Source organism: Gossypium hirsutum, chromosome A05, assembly GCF_007990345.1.
Source record: "Gossypium hirsutum isolate 1008001.06 chromosome A05, Gossypium_hirsutum_v2.1, whole genome shotgun sequence".
Classification (NCBI taxonomy): domain Eukaryota; kingdom Viridiplantae; phylum Streptophyta; class Magnoliopsida; order Malvales; family Malvaceae; genus Gossypium; species Gossypium hirsutum.
In genome coordinates, this window is record NC_053428.1 from 14,860,785 (window position 1) to 14,882,222 (window position 21,438).

The following is a 21,438-nucleotide window of genomic DNA, read 5'->3' on the forward strand; positions in this document are numbered from 1 at the left end:
GGGCTTGCCTCCTTTGGGCTAGGGTTGGGCCTCGTGCCATTGTATTTAGTGTCTAATTTTTGAGTAAACTACTTGAAAGGTCACCTAACTTTTGGGTAAATTCTAATTTGGTTACTCAACTGCAAAAACTTTCAATTTCTAAGATATCGTTTTCAAATTTTAGTCACTGACAATTAAATAGTTAATGAAATATTACATGTGACTTTTTTTTATAGCCTCCCAATATTTATATATTTTATTAATTGGAACCTAAATTTAAAAATTGAATAAATTTTCACTATTTTAATTAAAAATAATTATGTTAATATATAAAAAAAATAAAAAAAATATTTCCCTCCCTCCACCCCGTCCCTCTCCGCCCATTGTCCCCCCTCTCACCCCGTCCCTCTCCCTCTCCCCCCGCCACCGTCCGTCTCCCTTAGAAATCTGCTGAAACTTTCCAAACTCACATCATCAGCACCCACTAGATACAAAAACTTTCCAGACTCAATGCTGTTGCTAGATTCTGGAACAAGGCCAAGGTCAAGGGCTGCAGCTTGGGCAGCACTGAGAAGTAAAACATTGAATCCATTCCAGTCGGGTCTAATGACATTCCCATTCTTTGTAATGGTTTCAACAGCATAAAATATTGCATATTTGTCCTCCCTCATAAACAGTCCAGCACCAACAATGATGGCCGGGTTTTTTTGTGTGTGTGTGCCGGGGGGGTAGGGACGTGGTGAAGGGAAGAAAATATTTTTTAATTTTTAATATTAATATAATTATTTTAATTAATATTAATATAAGAAAAAATGTTGAATTTTTAGATTTAGGATCAAATTAATAAAATTTGTAAATATTGAAGTGCTAAATTTATTATTATACTAATAAAAAAGTATTAAAAATATTAGTGAAGAAATGGAAAGTTTTTGAAGTTGGATGACTAAAATGAAACTTACTCAAAAGTTGAGTGACCATCCAGATAGTTTACCCTTAATTTTTCTAGGCTTTGGACCTTGTGCTTGTACTCATTTGTGGTAAAATGAAACTGTTCCTTTTCTCAAAAAAATGGAAAAGAATTTGTATTTAGATTTTTGTTCAATATTTAGGATGTTAAATTATATCAAAATAAATCCATATATCATTTTTATGATCTTCTAACCGGAAAATAATCAATAAAGTCATAATTGAAGTGACAATGTTATTGTTCTTATAGACTAAAGTTTGAGTCCTGTATCGCCCTTCCTCTATCCGATATGGAAAAAAAGGATAAAAGAACAGGGAAAGTAAAAAAACTTTCCAAGCCAAACTATCTGGGAAAGCAACCGAGTGGCGAAGAATATATATATAACATTATATGCACAAGCTGAGCCCCGTTTCAGGGATCTATGAGGGGATGCTTCAACTCCTCCTGGGAAGCATCGTTAAAATAGGCATACAAGGCCAATTGGAGAGTCCCCAAACCTGTTCCAATTCCATTTGGAACCTGTATCCAAGGAAGAACAATACTCTGCTAGTTATTGCTGGAAGCCAAAATTGAGGTGATTCATTGAATCAGTTTGCACTGCAACAAAATTTAGAACGGAAAAAAGGGGAAGAGCTTACATAGATGAAAGCATCATGCTTGAACATTCCATACACAAAGAAAGCCAGACTCATCAAGAACGTTGCAAGAGAGAGCGAAACGGCCTGTACTCAACGCTTCTGGTTTTGATCACCAGTTTCTGCCACAGAAATGTGCATAAAAGAACACAAGTGAGAAGGAATTTCGCGATCCGAAGGTCGAAAAACTATCTATTATGAAACTTCTGAGGAAATTACGATTATAATCAGAGGAGAAGCAAACATGGAAATCAGAGATGCGACACTTAAGTAACCGACGAAATGTTGCCGCGACGGAGGGTCCAAGAATCGCATACTCGCGAAAACTATGGAAGCAAATGTTGCAAAAACCGATATCAAGAGCCCCAACATCTTCAACTGCAACATTAGTGTTAAAAAGTCATACAGAAAGGTATTTCTTGTTGGATCATCATCGCTCCATAGCAATTTGTTAAAAGCTCTCAAATACCTTCATTGGCTTTTCAGCATATACAACAAAAACGCTTATATATATCAATTGGAAAATTGCTCCAATGGAATTGACCGTTGCCACGAGGATAATACCAGGAGATACAATGGGCATGCCATACCAGAGACATATCAAGCAGTTCAAGAGAGCATATATGTAGGGCATGCCTGAGAACATTTCGGTCGATTCATTTCTGATAATTCTCCTAAATGTTGGTCTGGGAAAGACACAGCAAGAAAGTTGGTGTAAATAAGCCCTGCAGTTCAGCTTTTTTTCATATGATCTTTGTTTCAGTCCAATAGAAGTTTGAAAAAACTTACATAGGTGACAAGAACAGCACAAAAGCAAAGATGTTACCTGAAAAAAGAAAAGAACTCATTGAAATCAACTGATTTAGAGTTCTGTTCTGATATGAGAGTTGAAAAAGGAGCTTGAGAGACGGGTAAAAAGAAAAACATACTACCTGCAATCCCAGCTGCATCACTGCAAACTACATAAACTGAAGATACCACTGTTGAAGACATTTGCAAATATTAAAATCTCCCTTTCTCCCTTACCAAGCTTTTCGCCTCTTCTCTCTTCACCTTGTTGTTTTGCAAATAAATCCCAAGAGAAAGCCTGTAGATATATAAGACACCAGCGAATTAATCATTCCCAAAAAAGAAAAAAGAAAACTCCACGTGGATGGATTATTGAACCACTAGCTGTTATTGTCCAGTTAATTACTTCTTTTTACTATTATTTTGGCTAATTGATTGTTTTATGTTGAGTCTGTTCACTGCATTCTTAATTATATAGGGGTGACACCTCAAATCAAGTGATGGAGAACTCATGTTATCATGTAAACTAAAAACCACAAAAACTGATAAAAGAAAGCGAAGTCTGTTTTGCCCGCAAAGAAGCATAGTTAAGAGCTGCGTGCATATGGTGTAGAATGGATTAGAGTTTCATGGTGTAGGATTATAGACAGCTTCAAATGGTTATTTAACTCATCTGGATGTGACACAGTGAGAGTGAGATCTTCGTACTTGTATATATTAGTGTAGGCAAAACGCTCTATACTTGCCTATTATTCGGTGGATATTCGAGTACATCCAATTCTCAACCTCAAAATTTAAAAAAAAATAATCATAATTTACATTAGTGCTAAATTTAGAAAATAAGTAATTCATTTTTTAGCTCTTGATCATAATTAAATCAATGATCAACATCAAAACATTTGTTACAGGCCAATTTTGATCCACCAAACCCCAAACCCAAATTGAATCAAACTAATCCAAAACCCTTAACCCATCACACCCACTTAAACCCATTTACTTCAAAACACAACAGAAGCCAAAACAAATAACCTAAACCCAACTACCCAAATCCAAAATTAAACCCTAGCCCAAACCTAAGAAGCCCAATTTCTGACCTAACTCTAGACTTAGGGTTTCAGAAAAAACTGAATGTAGCACTCCGAACCCGGCCCAGACGTTATGACCGGATCCGACATGCCACATTGAAGCGTTCAAAATATTTTATATTGTTGATCCAGAAAAAATTTACTTAGTGTTTTAAATGATAATTACATTATAGGTTAAAGTGAAAGGAAGCTGTGCACCAGGTAGGAAACCGGAAAAGAGGTGGTGAGTCCATCGGACTGCTTAAGTACCAAGCTCCCTTCGGATCCAATCCTAGACATGCATATTGCCATTGCCACACCTTAACGTCATGGATATTTCTAGGAAACCGATTTGATTAGGTCATTTTTAGGAAAAGTGATTAATTTTGGAAAATACTTACATTGCGGAAGCTTTACTTGTTGTCGTATTATTTTGAAATCAATTGTTATTTTTGAAAACGCGCCCTAAAGCTATCCAATTTCAACAGTTAAAATAAGTATTACCTATCTTAGTAATACATATTAAAGCCATAAAAAATAATTAAGCGGCCTTATTACATTTAAAAGCCCAAAAACTTCAAACGTAAATAAAAGGATGTCCAGTTCACCAGAAGAAAATCAAACTTTCAGAACGGGTGGCCACTCCGAATTCCCTCACAGCTCCAAGCCCACTATGGTTGGGGATTTCCTGCGTGGATGAAAATAAAAGGGGTGAGTTTGGGGAAACTCTGTGTGTAAGGAAAACCCATTCAAAGCCCAAGTCAGCTCAAGCCTATTGGGCCTAAGCCCATTCAGGTAATAGTGGTACTGGACCAGAGCCCTTTTCAGATTACAATAAACTGGGCCTTAGCCCGTTATTCAGATAACAGTATGGCCCATAGGCCCATTTCAAAATACATGCAACATCAATAACATATGCAAGCCCATTTGGGGAGACTACTCAACCCACCAACCACTATACTCCACCCGTACCAGCCATACACTCCATGTGGGGATAGCTCAACCCACCCAGCGCAACACTTCACAGTTGCAGCATTACTGCTCAGTTAACAGTAAATTGAGACAGAGCCTCCAGTACGTGGACAAGCCACTTTCAGTACTTCCTCCGTCAATATCCCAGTCCCATGCATCAGATAATAATAACATGGCATGCAGTAAATAACAACAGTCAAACATGCATTTAAGTCAATTTAACCTTAGGGGTATTTCGGTAATTTATCTCCTAGGGGTAAAACTGTAAATTTTTCACTTTTAAAGGTATTTCAGTAATTTATCTATTTTAGGGTTTTTCATGCATATTCCTACCTTTCACGTACTACAGAATCACTACCGAGGGTTCTTACCGAATTGGGCCCGTTAGCCCATTATTCCAATTTTGGCCCATTAGGCCCAAAAATATCGAGGGCACAGAAATCATGCACTTTGCAGTCCAAACATTGCAACTTACCAAAAACATTAATCGATTTACCTCACGAGCATTCGCACACTCGCAAATCTACAAAATATCGGTTTTCGGCATTTCGGCTTTTCGGCTTTTGCCGATCTAGACTAAGAAAGAGGGTGTTAGTTACACACCTGTTTGCGACGATATGCTGACGAGATCCACACACGAACCGCCTACAATTGGATTACTAACACGTTAATCTAACTATTCAAATACAAATTACGTATTAACCCCTTACAATATTCAGCCAACCACACCTACAGATCATAGTAAGCTTATAAGAAATTAATAAGCAACTCATTAACAAATTTTTGTCAATGTTTACCACATAATCATAATTTTACTGCAAGCTGTCTTCCTGAGCAGCAGTCACTAAATTATTTATAACTGGAGCTACGAAATTCCAAATCAAGTTCCGTTAATTTTCCCTGAAAATAGACTCATATATATTCTATCCATAAAATTTTTAGAATTTTTGGTTTAGCCAATCAATACCAGATTTTTCTCAAAATTTCTCATGTTTCACTGTTTGACTAATCTGACCACTCTTCATTACGAATCAAATTTCTCATTGTACAGAATTCAAAATATGTTCTTGTTTATTTCATTAGAAACTAGACTCAATAAGCTTTAATTATATAATTTATTCAGCTTCTAATTCATCTCCCACAATTTATGGTGATTTTCCAAAGTCACATTACTGCTGCTGTCCTAAGCAGATTTATTACCAAATCACTCTTTCACACATACCTTGCATGCATGTTATTTAAACATGTATATCACCAATTAATCATCACATATCTGTGATTTTACTTAAGAATAATCTCCATTTCATCATTTTAAAGCACAACATGTTAGCTGATTTTTTCCCTTTAACATTTAAGGCACATGCATGCTCATTTGTTTGGCTCAACTTCACATATCGTCCATTTTTCATCAAAAGAACATGAAACAACAACCATTTCCTTCATTTTAATTTATGACCAAATGCTCACAACACAACCAAAAATCAAAATATACTTCAAGAGTTAAGGTAGAATCAAGAAGAACTCATGAACCTCAAAATAGAAGCAAGGTACCAAGAACTTACCTTCAATTTTTCTCCTCCTAATGACCGAATACTCAAGAGCTTTCTCCTCTCCTTTCTCTTCTCTAACTTTCAGCTATGATGAACAAAGATGGACAAAACTTTGTTCTTTTCACCCCTTTTTCTTTTAATAAAACTTCATATTTCATCCATTTAATTCTTTAATACAAAAGACATGAAATTCTTATCATGAAACATTTACCTAACCCATTATCATGGAACATTTACCTAACCTATTATCAATTTGTATCAATTTGTACCATAAATTATGGATATCAAGTGTACATTTTGTCTACAACGACATGATGGCTGGCCACTTCATGTAAAATGGGAGGTTTGTCATGCAAATCCTCCTATTTTGCACTCCTATTTATTTGGCCACTTCAATTTAGCCTATAGCATTTTCAAACATTTTCACATAGGTCCTATTTCATAATTTCACTCACTTTTTCTTATGGAACAAAAATTAACTAAAATTACCGGGTTCTATCTTAAGCTTGGGCCTTCTAGAGGCCCACTAACATAATTAAACCTATGCCAACATTCACAGGATTCCCGAAAATTGGGGCGTTACAACTCTACCCTCCTTAAAGAAATTTCGTCCTCGAAATTTACCTAATCCAAACAGATGAGGGTATTGCTGTTGTATCGTCTCTTCTGGCTCCCAAACTCAGAAGTTTCCCCTTCCTTAACTTGTTGAAAACGAGCGACCAAAGACTCATCGTTCAACTATTTTTCCTTAATCTGATTCACCCAGGTTGGCCTCACTTACAACTCAGCCAACAAACTTCCATCATCATACAGACTCAGACGAGCAAGCATTGCTCTCATATCAGATACAGCTCTACAACTTAGAGCATCGGCTACCACATTAGCCTTGTTTGGGTGATACTCGATCGAATAGTCATAATCCTTAAGCAACTCAATCCATCTCCTTTGCCTAAGGTTCAGCTCCTTCTGAGTCAACAAATACTTAAGACTCTTATGGTCAGTGTATATAATACATCTTTCTCCGTACAAGTAATGTCTCCAAATCGTAAGTGCAAATATCACTGCTGCCAACTCTAAATCATGAGTCACATAGTTTCCCTCATGAGGCGTAAGCTATCGTGATGCATATGAACCACCTTACCCTCTTGCATTAACACGCAACCCAAACCCACGTGTGATGCGTCACTATACACAGTAAAATCATTCCTAGACTCCGGCTAAATTAACACAAGTGCTTCAATCAGAACTTTCTTCAACTTCTCAAAAGCTTTCTGCTACTTCTTAGTCCATACAAACGGTACTCCTTTCCTTATGAGTTTTGTCAAAGGTGCTGCCATCATAGAAAAACTTTCCACAAACCTTCTGTAGTATCTTGCCAGTCCTAGGAAACTCCGTATTTCCGACACTGACCTAGGCGGCGTCCACTCCAAAATCGCTTCAATTTTTCGAGGGTCCACCTTAATCCCCTCAGCAGAGACCACATGTCCTAAGAAGGTTACCTCCCTCAACCAAAATTCACACTTGCTGAACTTCGCAAAGAGTTCCTTCTCCCTTAATACTTATAGCACTATACGGAGATGCTCATCATGTTTCGTTTCAGTTTCAGAATATACCAGGATATCGTCAATAAAGACGACTACGAACTGATCCAAAAATGATTGGAACACACGATTCATCAGATCCATAAACGCTGCAGGAGCGTTCGTTAGTCCAAATGGCATAACCAGAAACTCGTAATGACCATACCGAGTCCTGAATGTCGTCTTTTGGATATTTGCCTCCTTGACCCTTAACTGATGATATCCAGATCGAAGGTCGATCTTGGAAAATACAGAAGCTCCTCTAAGCTGGTCGAATAGATTGTCAATCCTTGGCAGTGGATACTTATTCTTAATCGTCAGTTTGTTCAACTGGCGATAATCAATGCACATCTGCATCGTACCATCATTCTTTTTCACGAATAGCACTGGTGCTCCCCATGGAGACACGCTTGGCCTAATGAAGCCCCTATCCAACAACTCTTGAATTTGAGCCTTTAACTCTACTAACTCCTTCGGTGCCATCCTATACGGTGCGATGGACACAGGCGCCGTTCCATGCAACAAATTTATTCCAAACTCAACTTCTCGGTTCGGAGGCAATCTTGGAAGCTCCTCCGAAAAAACATCTTGGAACTCCTTTACGGTCCTCACCTTATCCACTGTCAGTCCCTCCTCTTCTGACTGACTTACAAATGCCAAATAGACCTCACAACCTTTTCGAATCCACTTTTCGGCCCTTAATGTCGACATCACATTGGACAAATAATCCCTTTGCTCACCTATCACCATAACCTCCTCATCCTTTGTGGTTCTTAACACTATTCGTTTAGCAACACAATCCAGAGTCGCCTTATGCTTAACAAGCCAATCCATTCCCAGAATGAGGTCAAACTCTCCGAACGGTAACTCCATCAAATCTCCAAGAAAAACCTTGCCTTGAGTTTCTAAGGGTGCATCCCTATACAGTTTGTCTACCTTAACCGAGTGACCCAAAGGACTTAGTACAGATACCCCACTCACAATCTCCTCAGAGCAGTCCAAGTCATCCATAATCTGTTATGTGGCCTCCAACCAATATTTTGCCACATTCGGGGCTATACCAGACACGCCCTTAAAGTTCTCCGTTCCGTTAGTCCCGAAGTCATTCAGAAATAGATCCCTGAATTTTGTTGCCCGAACTTGCTCCGACAACCCTTTCCAGAACACGAAGCATTGCCTGTGATAGGGCATCATCCTCGGCACCGCGGTCATGAGACTCTACCTCTATTGCCAGTGGTACCGATGCATCCACCGCCGGTATATGTCTCGAAGACGAAGATCTCGCTCGAGCACTTCCTCGGCTTCGTTCACGGCCTCTTGTACTCATATCGTATTATCTTGATTACGAATTTTTATGCATCAATTAATATTCCAGTGTTTATTACAGATGTTTTATGAATCAGACAGTAGTTCAGAGTTTGTTTTCGCAGAATCGAAGTCTAGCTACAGTTTCAGTCTCTTATCAGATTTTCCTATGGTTTCAGTATCATCCTATCTAGAGTATCCTAGCAGGATTTCAGTACAGACAGATAAGTCAAAAAAATATTCAGAAGAGTTCAGAGTAATACTTACAGACTTGAGTCGGAGATTCGGAATGTTACCTTCTAAAGATCTAAATTTTGAAAATCGAGTTTTTCGCATTTTTTATAAAATTTTCGTTTTCGAAAATCTTTATTTTTGTAAACCCATTCCACAGCCGAGTTGTTGCAATCTAGGCTCTGATACCACTAAATATAGCACCCCAAACCTGACCCAGACGTTATGACCGAATCCGACATGCCACATTGAAATGTTCAAAACATTTTATATTGTTGATCCAGAAAAAACTTACTTAGTGTTTTAAAAGATAATTCTATTATAGGTTAAAGTGAAAGAAAGCTGTGCACCAGGTAGGAAACCGGAAAAGAGGTGGTGAGTCCATCGGACTGCTTAAGTACCAAGCTCCCTTCGGATCCAATCCTAGACATGCATACTGCCATTACCACACCTTAACGTCATGGATATTTCTAGGAAACCGATTTGATTAGGTCATTTTTAGGAAAAGTGATTAATTTTGGAAAATACTTACACTGCGGAAGCTTTGCTTTTTGTCGTGTTATTTTAAAATCAATTGTTGTTTTTGAAAACGCGCCCTAAAGCTATCCAATTTTAACAGTTAAAATAAGTATTACCTATCTTAGTAATACATATTAAAACCATCAAAAATAATTAAGCGGCCTTATTACATTTAAAAGCCCAAAAACTTCAAACGTAAATAAAAGGATGTCCAGCTCACCAGAAGAAAATCAAACTTTCAGAACGGGTGGTCACTCCAAATTCCCTTACAGCTCCAAGCCCACTATGGTTGGGGATTTCCTGCGTGGATGAAAATAAAAGGGGTGAGTTTGGGGAAACTCTGTATGTAAGGAAAACCCATTCAAAGCCCAAGTCAGCTCAAGCCTATTGGGCCTAAGCCCATTCAGGTAATAGTGGTACTGGACCAGAGCCCTTTTCAGATTACAATAAACTGGGCCTTAGCCCGTTATTCAAATAACAGTATGGCCCATAGGCCCATTTCAAAATACATGCAACATCAATAACATATGCAAGCCCATTTGGGGAGACTACTTAACCCACCAACCACTATACTCCACCCGTACCAGTCATACACTCCATGTGGGGATAGCTCAACCCACCCAGCCCAACACTCCACAGTTGCAGCATTACTGCTCAGTTAACAGTAAATTGAGGCAAAGCCTCCAGTACGTGGACAAGTCACTTTCAATACTTCCTCCGTCAATATCCCAGTCCCATGCATCAGATAATAATAACATGGCATGTAGTAAATAACAACAGTCAGACATGCATTTAAGTCAATTTAACCCTAGGGGTATTTCGGCAATTTATCTCTTAGGGGTAAAACTGTAAATTTTTCACTTTTAAAGGTATTTCAGTACTTTATCTATTTTAGGGTTTTTCATGCATATTCCTACCTTTCACGTACTACAGAATCACTACCGATGGTTCTTACCGAATTTGGCCCGTTGGCCCATCATTCCAATTTTGGCCCATTAGGCCCAAAAATATCGAGGGCATAGAAATCATGCACTTTGCAGTCCAAACGTTGCAGCTTACCAAAAACATTAATTGATTTACCTCACGAGCATTCGCACACTCGCAAATCTACAAAATATCAGTTTTCGGCATTTCGGCTTTTCGGCTTTTACCGATCTAGACTAAGAAAGAGGGTGTTAGTTACACACCAGTTTGCGATGATATGCTGACGAGATCCACACACGAACCGCCTACAATTGGATTACTAACACGTTAATCTAACTATTCAAATACAAACTACGTATTAACCCCTTACAATATTCGGCCAACTACACTTACAGATCATAGTAAGCTTATAAGAAATCAATAAGCAACTTATTAACAAATTTTTGTTAATGTTTACCACATAATCATAATTTCACTGCAAGCTGTCTTCCTGAGCAGCAGTCACTAAATTATTTATAACTGGAGCTACGAAATTCCAAATCAAGTTCCGTTAATTTTCCCTGAAAATAGACTCATATATATTCTATCCATAAAATTTTTAGAATTTTTGGTTTAGCCAATCAATACCAGATTTTTCTCAAAATTTCTCATGTTTCACTGTTTGACTAATCTGACCACTCTTCATTACGAATCAAATTTCTTATTGTACAGAATTCAAAATATGTTCTTGTTTATTTCATTAGAAACTATACTCAATAAGCTTTAATTACATAATTTATTCAGCTTCTAATTCATCTCCCACAATTTATGGTGATTTTCCAAATTCACGTTACTGCTGTTGTCCCAAGCAGATTTATTACCAAATCACTCTTTCACACATACCTTGCATGCATGTTATTTAAACATGTATATCACCAATCAATCATCACATATCTATGATTTTACTTAAGAATAATCTCCATTTCATCATTTTAAAGCACAACATGTTAGCTGATTTTTCCCCTTTAACATCTAAGGCACATGCATGCTCATTTGTTTGGCTCAACTTCACATATCTTCCATTTTTCATCAAAAGAACATGAAACAACAACCATTTCCTTCATTTTAATTCATGACCAAATGCTCACAACACAACCAAAAATCAAAATATACTTCAAGAGTTAAGGTAGAATCAAGAAGAACTCATGAACCTCAAAATAGAAGCAAGGTACCAAGAACTTACCTTCAATTTTCCTCCTCCTAATGACCGAATACTCAAGAGCTTTCTCCTCTCCTTTCTCTTCTCTAACTTTCAGCTATGATGAACAAAGATGGACAAAACTTTGTTCTTTTCACCCATTTTTCTTTTAATAAAACTTCATATTTCATCCATTTAATTCTTTAATACAAAAGACATGAAATTCTTATCATGAAACATTTACCTAACCCATTATCATGAAACATTTACCTAACCCATTATCATGGAACATTTACCTAACCTATTATCAATTTGTATCAATTTGTACCATAAATTATGGATATCAAGTGTACATTTTGTCTACAACAACATGATGGCTGGCCACTTCATGTAAAATGGGAGGTTTGTCATGCAAATCCTCCTATTTTGCACTCTTATTTATTTGGCCACTTCAATTTAGCCTATAGCATTTTCAAACATTTTCACATAGGTCCTATTTCATAATTTCACTCCCTTTTTCTTATGGAACAAAAATTAACTAAAATTACCAGGTTTTATCTTAAGCTTGGGCCTTCTAGAGGCCTACTAACATAATTAAACCTATGCTAGCATTCACAGGATTCCCGAAAATTGGGGCGTTACACTGAAACCCTAGCCACCCTCTTCCCACTTGCCTCTGATGACTCTGCCACCACCACCAACCGCCACCTACTCCACCACCACTTGCACCTGCAAAATTAGAGAAAGAAAAGACAACAAATATTAAAAAAATTAATGTAAAATGGCTATAAAAAGCCAAACAAAATATTGTAAAAGGGGGGGCTGAATCTATTCGGATTTTTCTTTCATCAATACAAACAGTAGATTTCTAGAGTACAAAATCGATCTTCGCAATATCAAAACACCAGATTCAAGCACATAAACAAGACAACAAATAGCAAACACGAAAGGTTGTTGATTTTTCTTTTTTCTTTTTTCTTTTCTTTCGAAACTACGCATATATTCATAAATATTTTATTTGTATTTGTATTCTATGTATATATATAAGATATATGAATAAGTTTTTAAAAAAAAAAGAAAAAAGAAGCAAAAAAAATACGGTGGCCAGCGGTGGTGACTGGCCGGAGTCTTCACCGGCGTGGGGGGGTCTCTGCAGAGGAAGATGAGAGGAGAAGAGAATTTTTTTTTAAAATAGGAGAAGAATGAATTTTTTTAAAAAAAATTGGATTTAAATAGCCCTTCAAAACGACATCGTTTTGGGGCTGCCTTTTAACCCCAAAATGACGTCGTTTTGATGTGACCTTATCCGACCCGACCCATATCCGCTTAGGATCTGCCTTTTTTTGATGGAAAGGCTAATTGCACTTTTAGCCCTTCCGCTTTTTTATAGTTTTGAAATTCAATTTTTCATATTTTTAATTTTGCCCAGAAATTTTATTTTTGTTTCATTTTGGTCCTTCTGTTGCTGTGCGTTTGAGGCTGAATGGCTTATTGCCCGATCTAGTCCCTCTTGTTTGTTTGTGAGTGCAATTTAGTTCTTTCCCTTTATTTCCTTTTAAATTTGCCCCAAAACTTTGTTATTAGTTCAATTTTAGTCCTTTCTTATTTATTTTTGTTTCTTTATTAAATATTATTATTTCTAATATTATTAATATTATCAATATTATTATTATTTTTTATATATTAATGTATATTTTCATTATATATGCATACGGTATTATTTTTAGTTACTTTAATTTCATATTATTATTATTAGTATTATAATATTATATTTATTATTAATATTAGTATATATATTTTATTATGTATGTATATATATAATTTTTATATAGTATTATCGTTTCTATTATTATATTTATTATTTTCACTATTATTTTTTTATCATTATTATATGTATATACATATAGATGTTTTTAAGTACTTATTATAAATATATTATTTTCTTACTATATTATTATGTATATTATTTTTACTCATTTCTTTATTATTTTTTATTTATTATTTTAATACTCTTATATTATGTATATTATTTTTTTAATATTATATTTTTATATATTACGTATATATATTTTTTAAAATATCATATTATTTATATACTTTATTATATAGGTGTATATCTTTAATATATATATAGGTATATCTTTATGTAATATTAGTATTGTAATTAATATTAGTATGTGTTTTCAACATTATTATTATGTATGTATATATTATGTAAATATTCTAACATTATATTATATATACGTTTTTATATATTACGTATATATATACCTTTTTAATATTGTATTTTTATATATCATGTATATATTTCGAATACTATATCATTTTCTTCTTACATATTATATTTTTTTATATAACTATATATTATGTATGTATTTTTAACATTATACTATGAATATGTTTTCATATTACGTATATACTTTGTAATACTATTATTATGTTCATATTTTAAATATATATACGTAGGTATGTAGGTAACATTATTAGTATTTTTAATATTACGTTTACGTCACTTCACTCGTTGTTATGTGTTTGTATATACGTTCGTCTCTATTTCGCGTTTAACGCTATTGTTATCATATTTAATATCGCATACATTGTTATTGTTTTTAAAATTATTATCATATTTATTTTGTTTCGATGTATTTCTAACTTTTTGATTTTTTGTTTCCCGCCCATTTATATCATTTTGCTGTTCACTACTTTAAAGATTTTTATTCATTTTTTATTAATTTCAATAAATAAAGCATTGAACCGATTTAACATTAAGTCATCGATTTCATCGCTATGTTGGGTGAAATTCGTCAGCTCGTGTTAAAAACGGAACACCCTTCTAAACTTAAAACTAGAAATTCTCATTTTTTGATCGAATCACGATTAGATGTCAAATTGAATTCGTATTTTTGAAAATCAAGACAACACTTGTTTAATAAAGATACCAATTTTGGACGCCGCGAGAGTGCTAATACCTTCCTCGCACGTAACCGGTTCCCGAACCCTATTTTCTCTGGATTTTCGCGTAGACCCAAATTTAACCTTCATTTTTGTTCAAGAATAAATTTTCTTTTCAAAAAAGATGATTTATTAGGTGTTCGATCACACCTAGAAAAAATATGCGACTCCTTTTTTTTAATAAAACCGAAAGTCGATTTTTCAAATTTCCAATAAGCCACCTCAATTAGAGACAAAAGCAAAATTTTTACGTCGCTACAACATTATTTAATTCAAATTTATCTAGATAACTTATTTCCCTATATAATTCTCATCTTTCTTGATTAACTTTCTATTCTTGTTCTATGAAACTGGAAATCCTTTTTTTATTTTTTTTAAATGAATAACACTGAGTCTCCTTTCATTGGATATAAATGGTAGGGTAGAGAATGATTAAATGAAGAAAAAAATGTGGAAGATAAAGAAGCAGAGATGGTATTTCCTGAGAGTGATAATTCTGGTTGTCATGCTTAAGGGACTGACTTGGAAAAGGAACAACTTTCTCACCTCAATGTATTGAAACAGTCGGTGCTTTCGCCTTCTTTTCTTCCTGGTTTCATAGTTCTTAATACTTTTTTCCTCCTATTTCTGGATTTAAGATCTAGCTTTTTCTGGAAAATGTGAATCCCAAGCAAATCCACACTTATTTATCCTGTGAGGATAACGGTAAGCCATAATCACAAAAATCTTCTAATGATACTATATATTTGAAAGTTGGTTACCCTGGTGATCTTTTTGTCTGAATCCGACTAACGTTTATGTTTTGTTATTAGGACTTGTGTAATAGCGTTTAAAAAAAAATTCCTTTAGCTCCAAAGCACTTTTTAAAAAAAGACAGTAATACTAAACATTTAAATTTTAAATTAAATTTTTTAAAATTATTTCTTAAAAATATTTTTCCAAACCAGCTCTTATTGTGGAATCAAAGGGCATTTTTCTTTTTTAAAAAAAATGGTTCATTATTCTTTCTTTCCTTCCTTTCCCAGATTTCATTGTTACCGTTATTCATCCGGTTGAAAAATGTCGTAAAGAAATGCTTTTAAAAATTTGACAGTTTTTACTTTAAAAAATAAAATTTAACAGTTTTTATTAAATTACTGTAATAAATGATTTTGAGATGATAAAATGTTTATTTTAGATACATTGTAACATAAAAAATATGTATTTAATTATTATTTATATTAGTTAATATTATAATATATGAGATATATAAAATTTAAATTATAAAAAATATTAAAAATAAATTATTAAGTTATTAATATTATAATATAAGTAACATATGGATTATATATAAACTTTAATTCGTTAATATATAAAATATATAAATTTAAATTATAATTAATTAGAATAAAAATTATAATTGACTAAAAGGTAAAGTATGATTATTTTCACTTGTTATTATTAATGCCATATCAAGTTATTATTGTGGGTAAACTATACAAATGGTCACTTAATTATGTTAGTGTTCCTGCTTTAGTTACCCAATTTTAATTTTTTTTTAATTTGGGCATTAACATTTGAATCCATTCCTGTTTTGGTCACCCTCCGTTAAATTAATAATGAGAAGCCTTTTTTTCAACTGGTATAATAACAAATTTAGTCATCAATACTTTCTAATCAAATTTATTGATAGAATTTGTAAACGTGAATGGTTAAATTTATTGAATTATTTAGAATCAGTATCAAATTGATAAATTGGTTAAAAAAATGCTTCCTGTTATCAATTTAACCGTAGGTGACCAAAACAGGAACACATGTTTAGTTGAGTGACATAATTTATGGTAACTAATTGTCAATATTGCAGTATATGAAATATAAATTTTAAATCTTTATTTAAATTTAATATAAGTTATTTGTAAAGTTTAATTTGAATATATAAATTATATTTATATTTTATAGTTAATATAAATGAAGTGTGAATTTATAATTTATCAGTTTTTGAAAAGTTAAAAATTAGAATTTTTAATTTTTTGAGTTTACTTAAAAAGTGAAAAGCTGGTGTATTACCTATTTACTATTTCTTTGAAAAACACTTGAAATTCAACACTTATCACAGCCTAAACCCATTTTGGTAGTGCTAAATTTATAGGTTTTTAGTTGTAATTTATTCATTTTGTAGGCCACGGTGATCCTATTTATGGAGACAGAAGCAGGATAGGCAAAAATTGGATCTAACATTTAACATTTAGGCCGTTGCTCTGACATAGCAGGGAAATCCATAGAAATATTTGTTGGATTAATATCATGATTTAGAATTTCCTCACCTGGTTCTCGTGCTAGCGGTCTTCCAGCCCCCCTGAATGATGCTCGAAACACATGTAATGAATTGCAGTTAAAAGGTTATTATATTCCTGGCATTCATCGGTTACAATTTGGTTTCCATAACTTGAAGGTCATCATTAGCTGCTGTGGATCTTAACCAGAAAACGAGGCCTCATCATTAGCATCACGCAAAACTTTGTAATAAGAAAGCAGTCCATCTCTCAAGAAAATGCCAATCTCACTTCATTCACGTTTATGTAAATGGAGCTCCTGTGTGAATAAAATGGCAACAACAGAGGTTTTTGTTAACTGTTATGGTTCTTTAAAGTTGCAATTCCGGCTTAAAAATCTGAAACCCAAAGCTTTTTTTTTTCTTGATTAACATTCTGATATTTTGGAAGTTTAATATCCATTAAAAGAAAAACACTCCTAGCAATGTCGCAGAATTTTGCAGCTGAGAATAACTCCAGTTTTCCCTGTCTGCTGGTAACAAAGGAACTCCGTCTTTTTTTTTTTTTAATTCTGAAATGAACACTACAAAAGGAATAATAGGAAGAAAAGATTTGAACAATGTTTATGCTTCTAAAAACCCAGTCATTCTAAGAACCGAATTTCGAACTTGACACAAATCCCTTCCTTTAAGCGTCCTTCCATTGCCACTACAAACCGAAAACGCCATTTTCCCAGCAACTCTGCTCTCCAATATCACATGCGGTGGCACTAATTCCCCTCCCTCCAATTCATCGGCTTCGCCGCCGTAATCAAAAACAGTACAACAGTGCCGACGGCGGCGCGAAACGTTAACAGGAAGCGAACAGTCTGCCATCTTCTTCTCGGTACTGTTTTTCTCGAACTTACCGGAGTTCAGTCTTTTAGAGAATCCGAAGCACCCATCATCAGCCTCCTCGTAACGGCAGCTACGGAGATCGGAAAATATAACCTCCGACTCTTGGAATTCTTCTACCTCTTCAGCCATGAAGGATATTAGATTAAGATTGTAGTAATCTAGAAATGTAAACGAAGGGAATTAATTTATAGGAGAGGATATCACTCGTACTTAGCACAGCATCGACTTTTTCTTTTTTTAAGTTGTGGTGTTTGAGAAAAGATGGCGTCATCCAAAAGTCATTTACGCAGTCTCGTTTTTCTCTCTTTCTCTGTATTAATTGTTAAGACTTGTTGGGACAACAATTGAACGAAATTATAATTTTTTATAATTATAAATCTCTTATAATTACAAAAATTGCTGCTTTTTTTTATGAGTTTAGTTGATTAAGTATAATTATATTATAATTTTCTGGTAGTATAAATTATAATTACATAATTATATAATTTATATTTTTTAAAATATTAATTATTATAAAAATTATTAGTATGATAAAAAAATTTAAAACAAGTAACAAAAACTAAAATCAAATCATTTATGTATTATGTTAGTTCAACGATTACTAATAAAAATAATAAAAAAATAAACATCATATACAATTTTATCTAATTGTTTTAATATTCCATATTTGTAAGGTTATTTCCTATTTAATATTTAACATAAGTTCTTTTTCGTCAAATGTTAGTCTTTTACTGAGTTTATCATCATCTGAATCTGAATATATATCATTAAGATTATCAATATCTTTTTCTTCATATACTCTTTGAAGTATGTATCATTCCAAATTCACCTATGAATGAAGCTATAATGTACACAACATGTTAGTGTGATGGGTTGTGGATCAAAGCCCATGACAAATGCACACATAGCGTTCTATGAAGATGTGAATTAACCGGATTCGTAGAACATATAGAAGCCTTAGAAAACTTCCTTTTGTGAATTTTTCTTGTTGAGAATAAGGCTAACTTAAAGGGATTTGAAACTAAAGAATCGCCTAACATCGTGCGGCTTGCGATACTAAAATTCTAGCCTCGTAACACTAGTACGATCTAACCTTTTTTTATGCTATACAAATGTGACATTCTTAATATAGGAAATATTCTTTAGAACAACAAATGTTCTCTCAACCCTATTTTTAACCCTTGAATGTCTAAAATTAATGAGCTTGCAAGCCATCTATAATGCTTGTGATTAGCTCTAATCTCTTAAATAGTATCATATACTACGATATGGTACAAGAAAACATTTTCTACTTGCATAATCAATATCTACCATATAATATTTGAGTTTACAGTATAAATAATATGTATCTTTAATCATAAAAGCTTATATTTATTTATTTTGAAGAGAGAATTATGCTAAATTTTGTAATATATAGCATGAACACATAAAAAAGTAATATATATACCCTTTCTATAATATGTAAACTAAGTTCAAAATAATATAAGATCTATAATAAATATACCCTTTGTAAAAAGAAGTTTTTATACTTATAAATAATATATATTTTTTGTCTTAATTTTAGAAAGTTATTTTTTACAAATAAGTTATGATAAAAACTATATCTTTTTACTAATAAGCATATTATTTTTATAAAATATAGCATTCACACATAAATAAATTATGTTTAAATTTATTTGCCATAACTTATTATAAATAAATAATTACAATACTTTTAACTGTAAATTATTTTGCATGACAAACTTTTAGTTCATAACTTTTTTAAAAAATAGGATTTAAATAATATAAATTTTTGTTATTACTTTATAAAATACATATAAATTATTTTTATAATATAATTTTTTAAGATTTTATAATATAATAATCTTTGGCTATAATCATCACAAACACTCATACATGTTCATGCTTATAATATAAAAAATTATAATTTAAACTTGTATAAAAATATTTTTTTAAAACTGAATTTAGATGTAATTATCTGTGTAATTACTCAAATTCTCACCCCTAAGATTTGAAAAGTGTAATTTGAGTGCTCCAATTACACCAAATTAAATGGAACCTACAAATTCCAACGGTTACTTAAACATGCCACTGCTGTGTAATTAATTACAAGTAATTACACCAAAATTCGATTATTAGGCGACTTTCAAACACTACCTTGATAAAATTTAATTATTTAATTCATTTTTTAAATATCATAAAAAAGTCATAAAAATGAAAAAACATTAAAAAAATCTAAAATTTTATAAATTCATAATTTATTTTATAAAATTATAAATTTTTTTTAAAATTTATAATTATGCGAAAATTTTCTAAGAATTGGGGAAGAAAAACATAAAACAGCTAAATTAAAAAAAAAAAAACTCTTAAATCATAATCTAGAAAGAATCTAGATAAAATGGTGTCTAGATTTACCTAATCTAAAATGAGTACGGATATGTATTTGCCTAGATTCAATCTATTGTATTTAATAAATTTATAATTTTTTATAATTTTAATTTTTTTTAAAGAACTAATGTTTACAGAAAAAAAATTAGATATTTTCAGTTTTAGTTTTTTGGAACTTTCTAATATTTTTAGAATTTTTATTCTTATTTTTTGCATTTTTTAAAATTTTAACGATTTTATAATTTTAAACTTTTTTATATAGATAACATCATTTGATTAGATGAGGCTATATCAATTAGAGTAACATGATGGACAAAATGAAAATATAATAACTAAATCAACAAGTGTTAGGTACAGAGATAACTACAAACTTTAAATATAAATCGTAAAACGGATATGAAAAATATCAAAACAAAATATAATAACTAGATAAAAAATTTCTTGAGGTGCTATATTGAGGATTTATGTATAGTAGAAAAAGGTTGAAATGGGTATTAAAGCAAAACAATAAGCTTAATTAATTTTAATAAATATTTACAACTAACTTCTTAGAGTCAAATTTATTTTTATTTGAGGTCTTACTTTCAGGGGATTTACTTACATGTGTTAGGTGGTCGATATTCTCACGATTATATGTCTTGAATTAGTGAATAAAATTCCCTGCATGATGGCTGCTGGTAGAACTCTCCGGTATAGTTCGGGCTAGAATAAGTTGGGAGGTGGAGTTAGAAAATTTTCAAAGTTAGGATTAAACTATAAATTAAAAAAAATGTAATTTTATTATCGTATGAATTTAAAATTTATTTTTTTTAAAATAGTGTATAATTTACTTAAAATTTAATTATAAATTTTTAAGATAAAATTAATTTTATCATTTAATTAATTTAAAATTTTAAAAATTTTATCATGGTTAGTGCCTCTCTCTTGATGTGTATATTGAATTGAATCTTGAATAGAGATTTTATTAATTTGAATTAATTTAATTTTATATTTAATAATAAAAAAATAATTTTATTTAAACATGATTGTAAAATTATATAAATATCAAATGTAAAAAAGAATCATTAAAATTTTAATATTATTTTAAATAATAAAATTGAACTTTTGTCTAGAAAAAAGTTCTGATTTATGACTAACTCAACCATGAGAAACACAATGTTGTCATCCTATTTTGTAAGCATTTAAATGCGCAAGAAAAATAGTCTCACACTGTCATGGTGTCAACATAATCTCCCAAATCCTAATCATACACAAGGAA

General features: G+C 32.5%; 1 protein-coding gene and 1 pseudogene across 1 annotated transcript; both read right to left on the bottom strand.

Moving 5' to 3' along the window:
• Positions 1 to 1,097: 1,097 nt before the first annotated feature.
• On the bottom strand, positions 1,098 to 2,964 carry LOC107952520 (bidirectional sugar transporter SWEET2a-like; annotated as a pseudogene).
• Positions 2,965 to 17,432: 14,468 nt separating this feature from the next.
• LOC107952521 (uncharacterized) lies at positions 17,433 to 18,044 on the bottom strand. Its single transcript, XM_016887764.2, has one exon. It carries the CDS (start codon positions 17,919 to 17,921, stop codon positions 17,520 to 17,522), a length of 402 nt encoding a protein of 133 aa, XP_016743253.1. The 5' UTR covers positions 17,922 to 18,044; the 3' UTR covers positions 17,433 to 17,519.
• Positions 18,045 to 21,438: the final 3,394 nt, after the last annotated feature.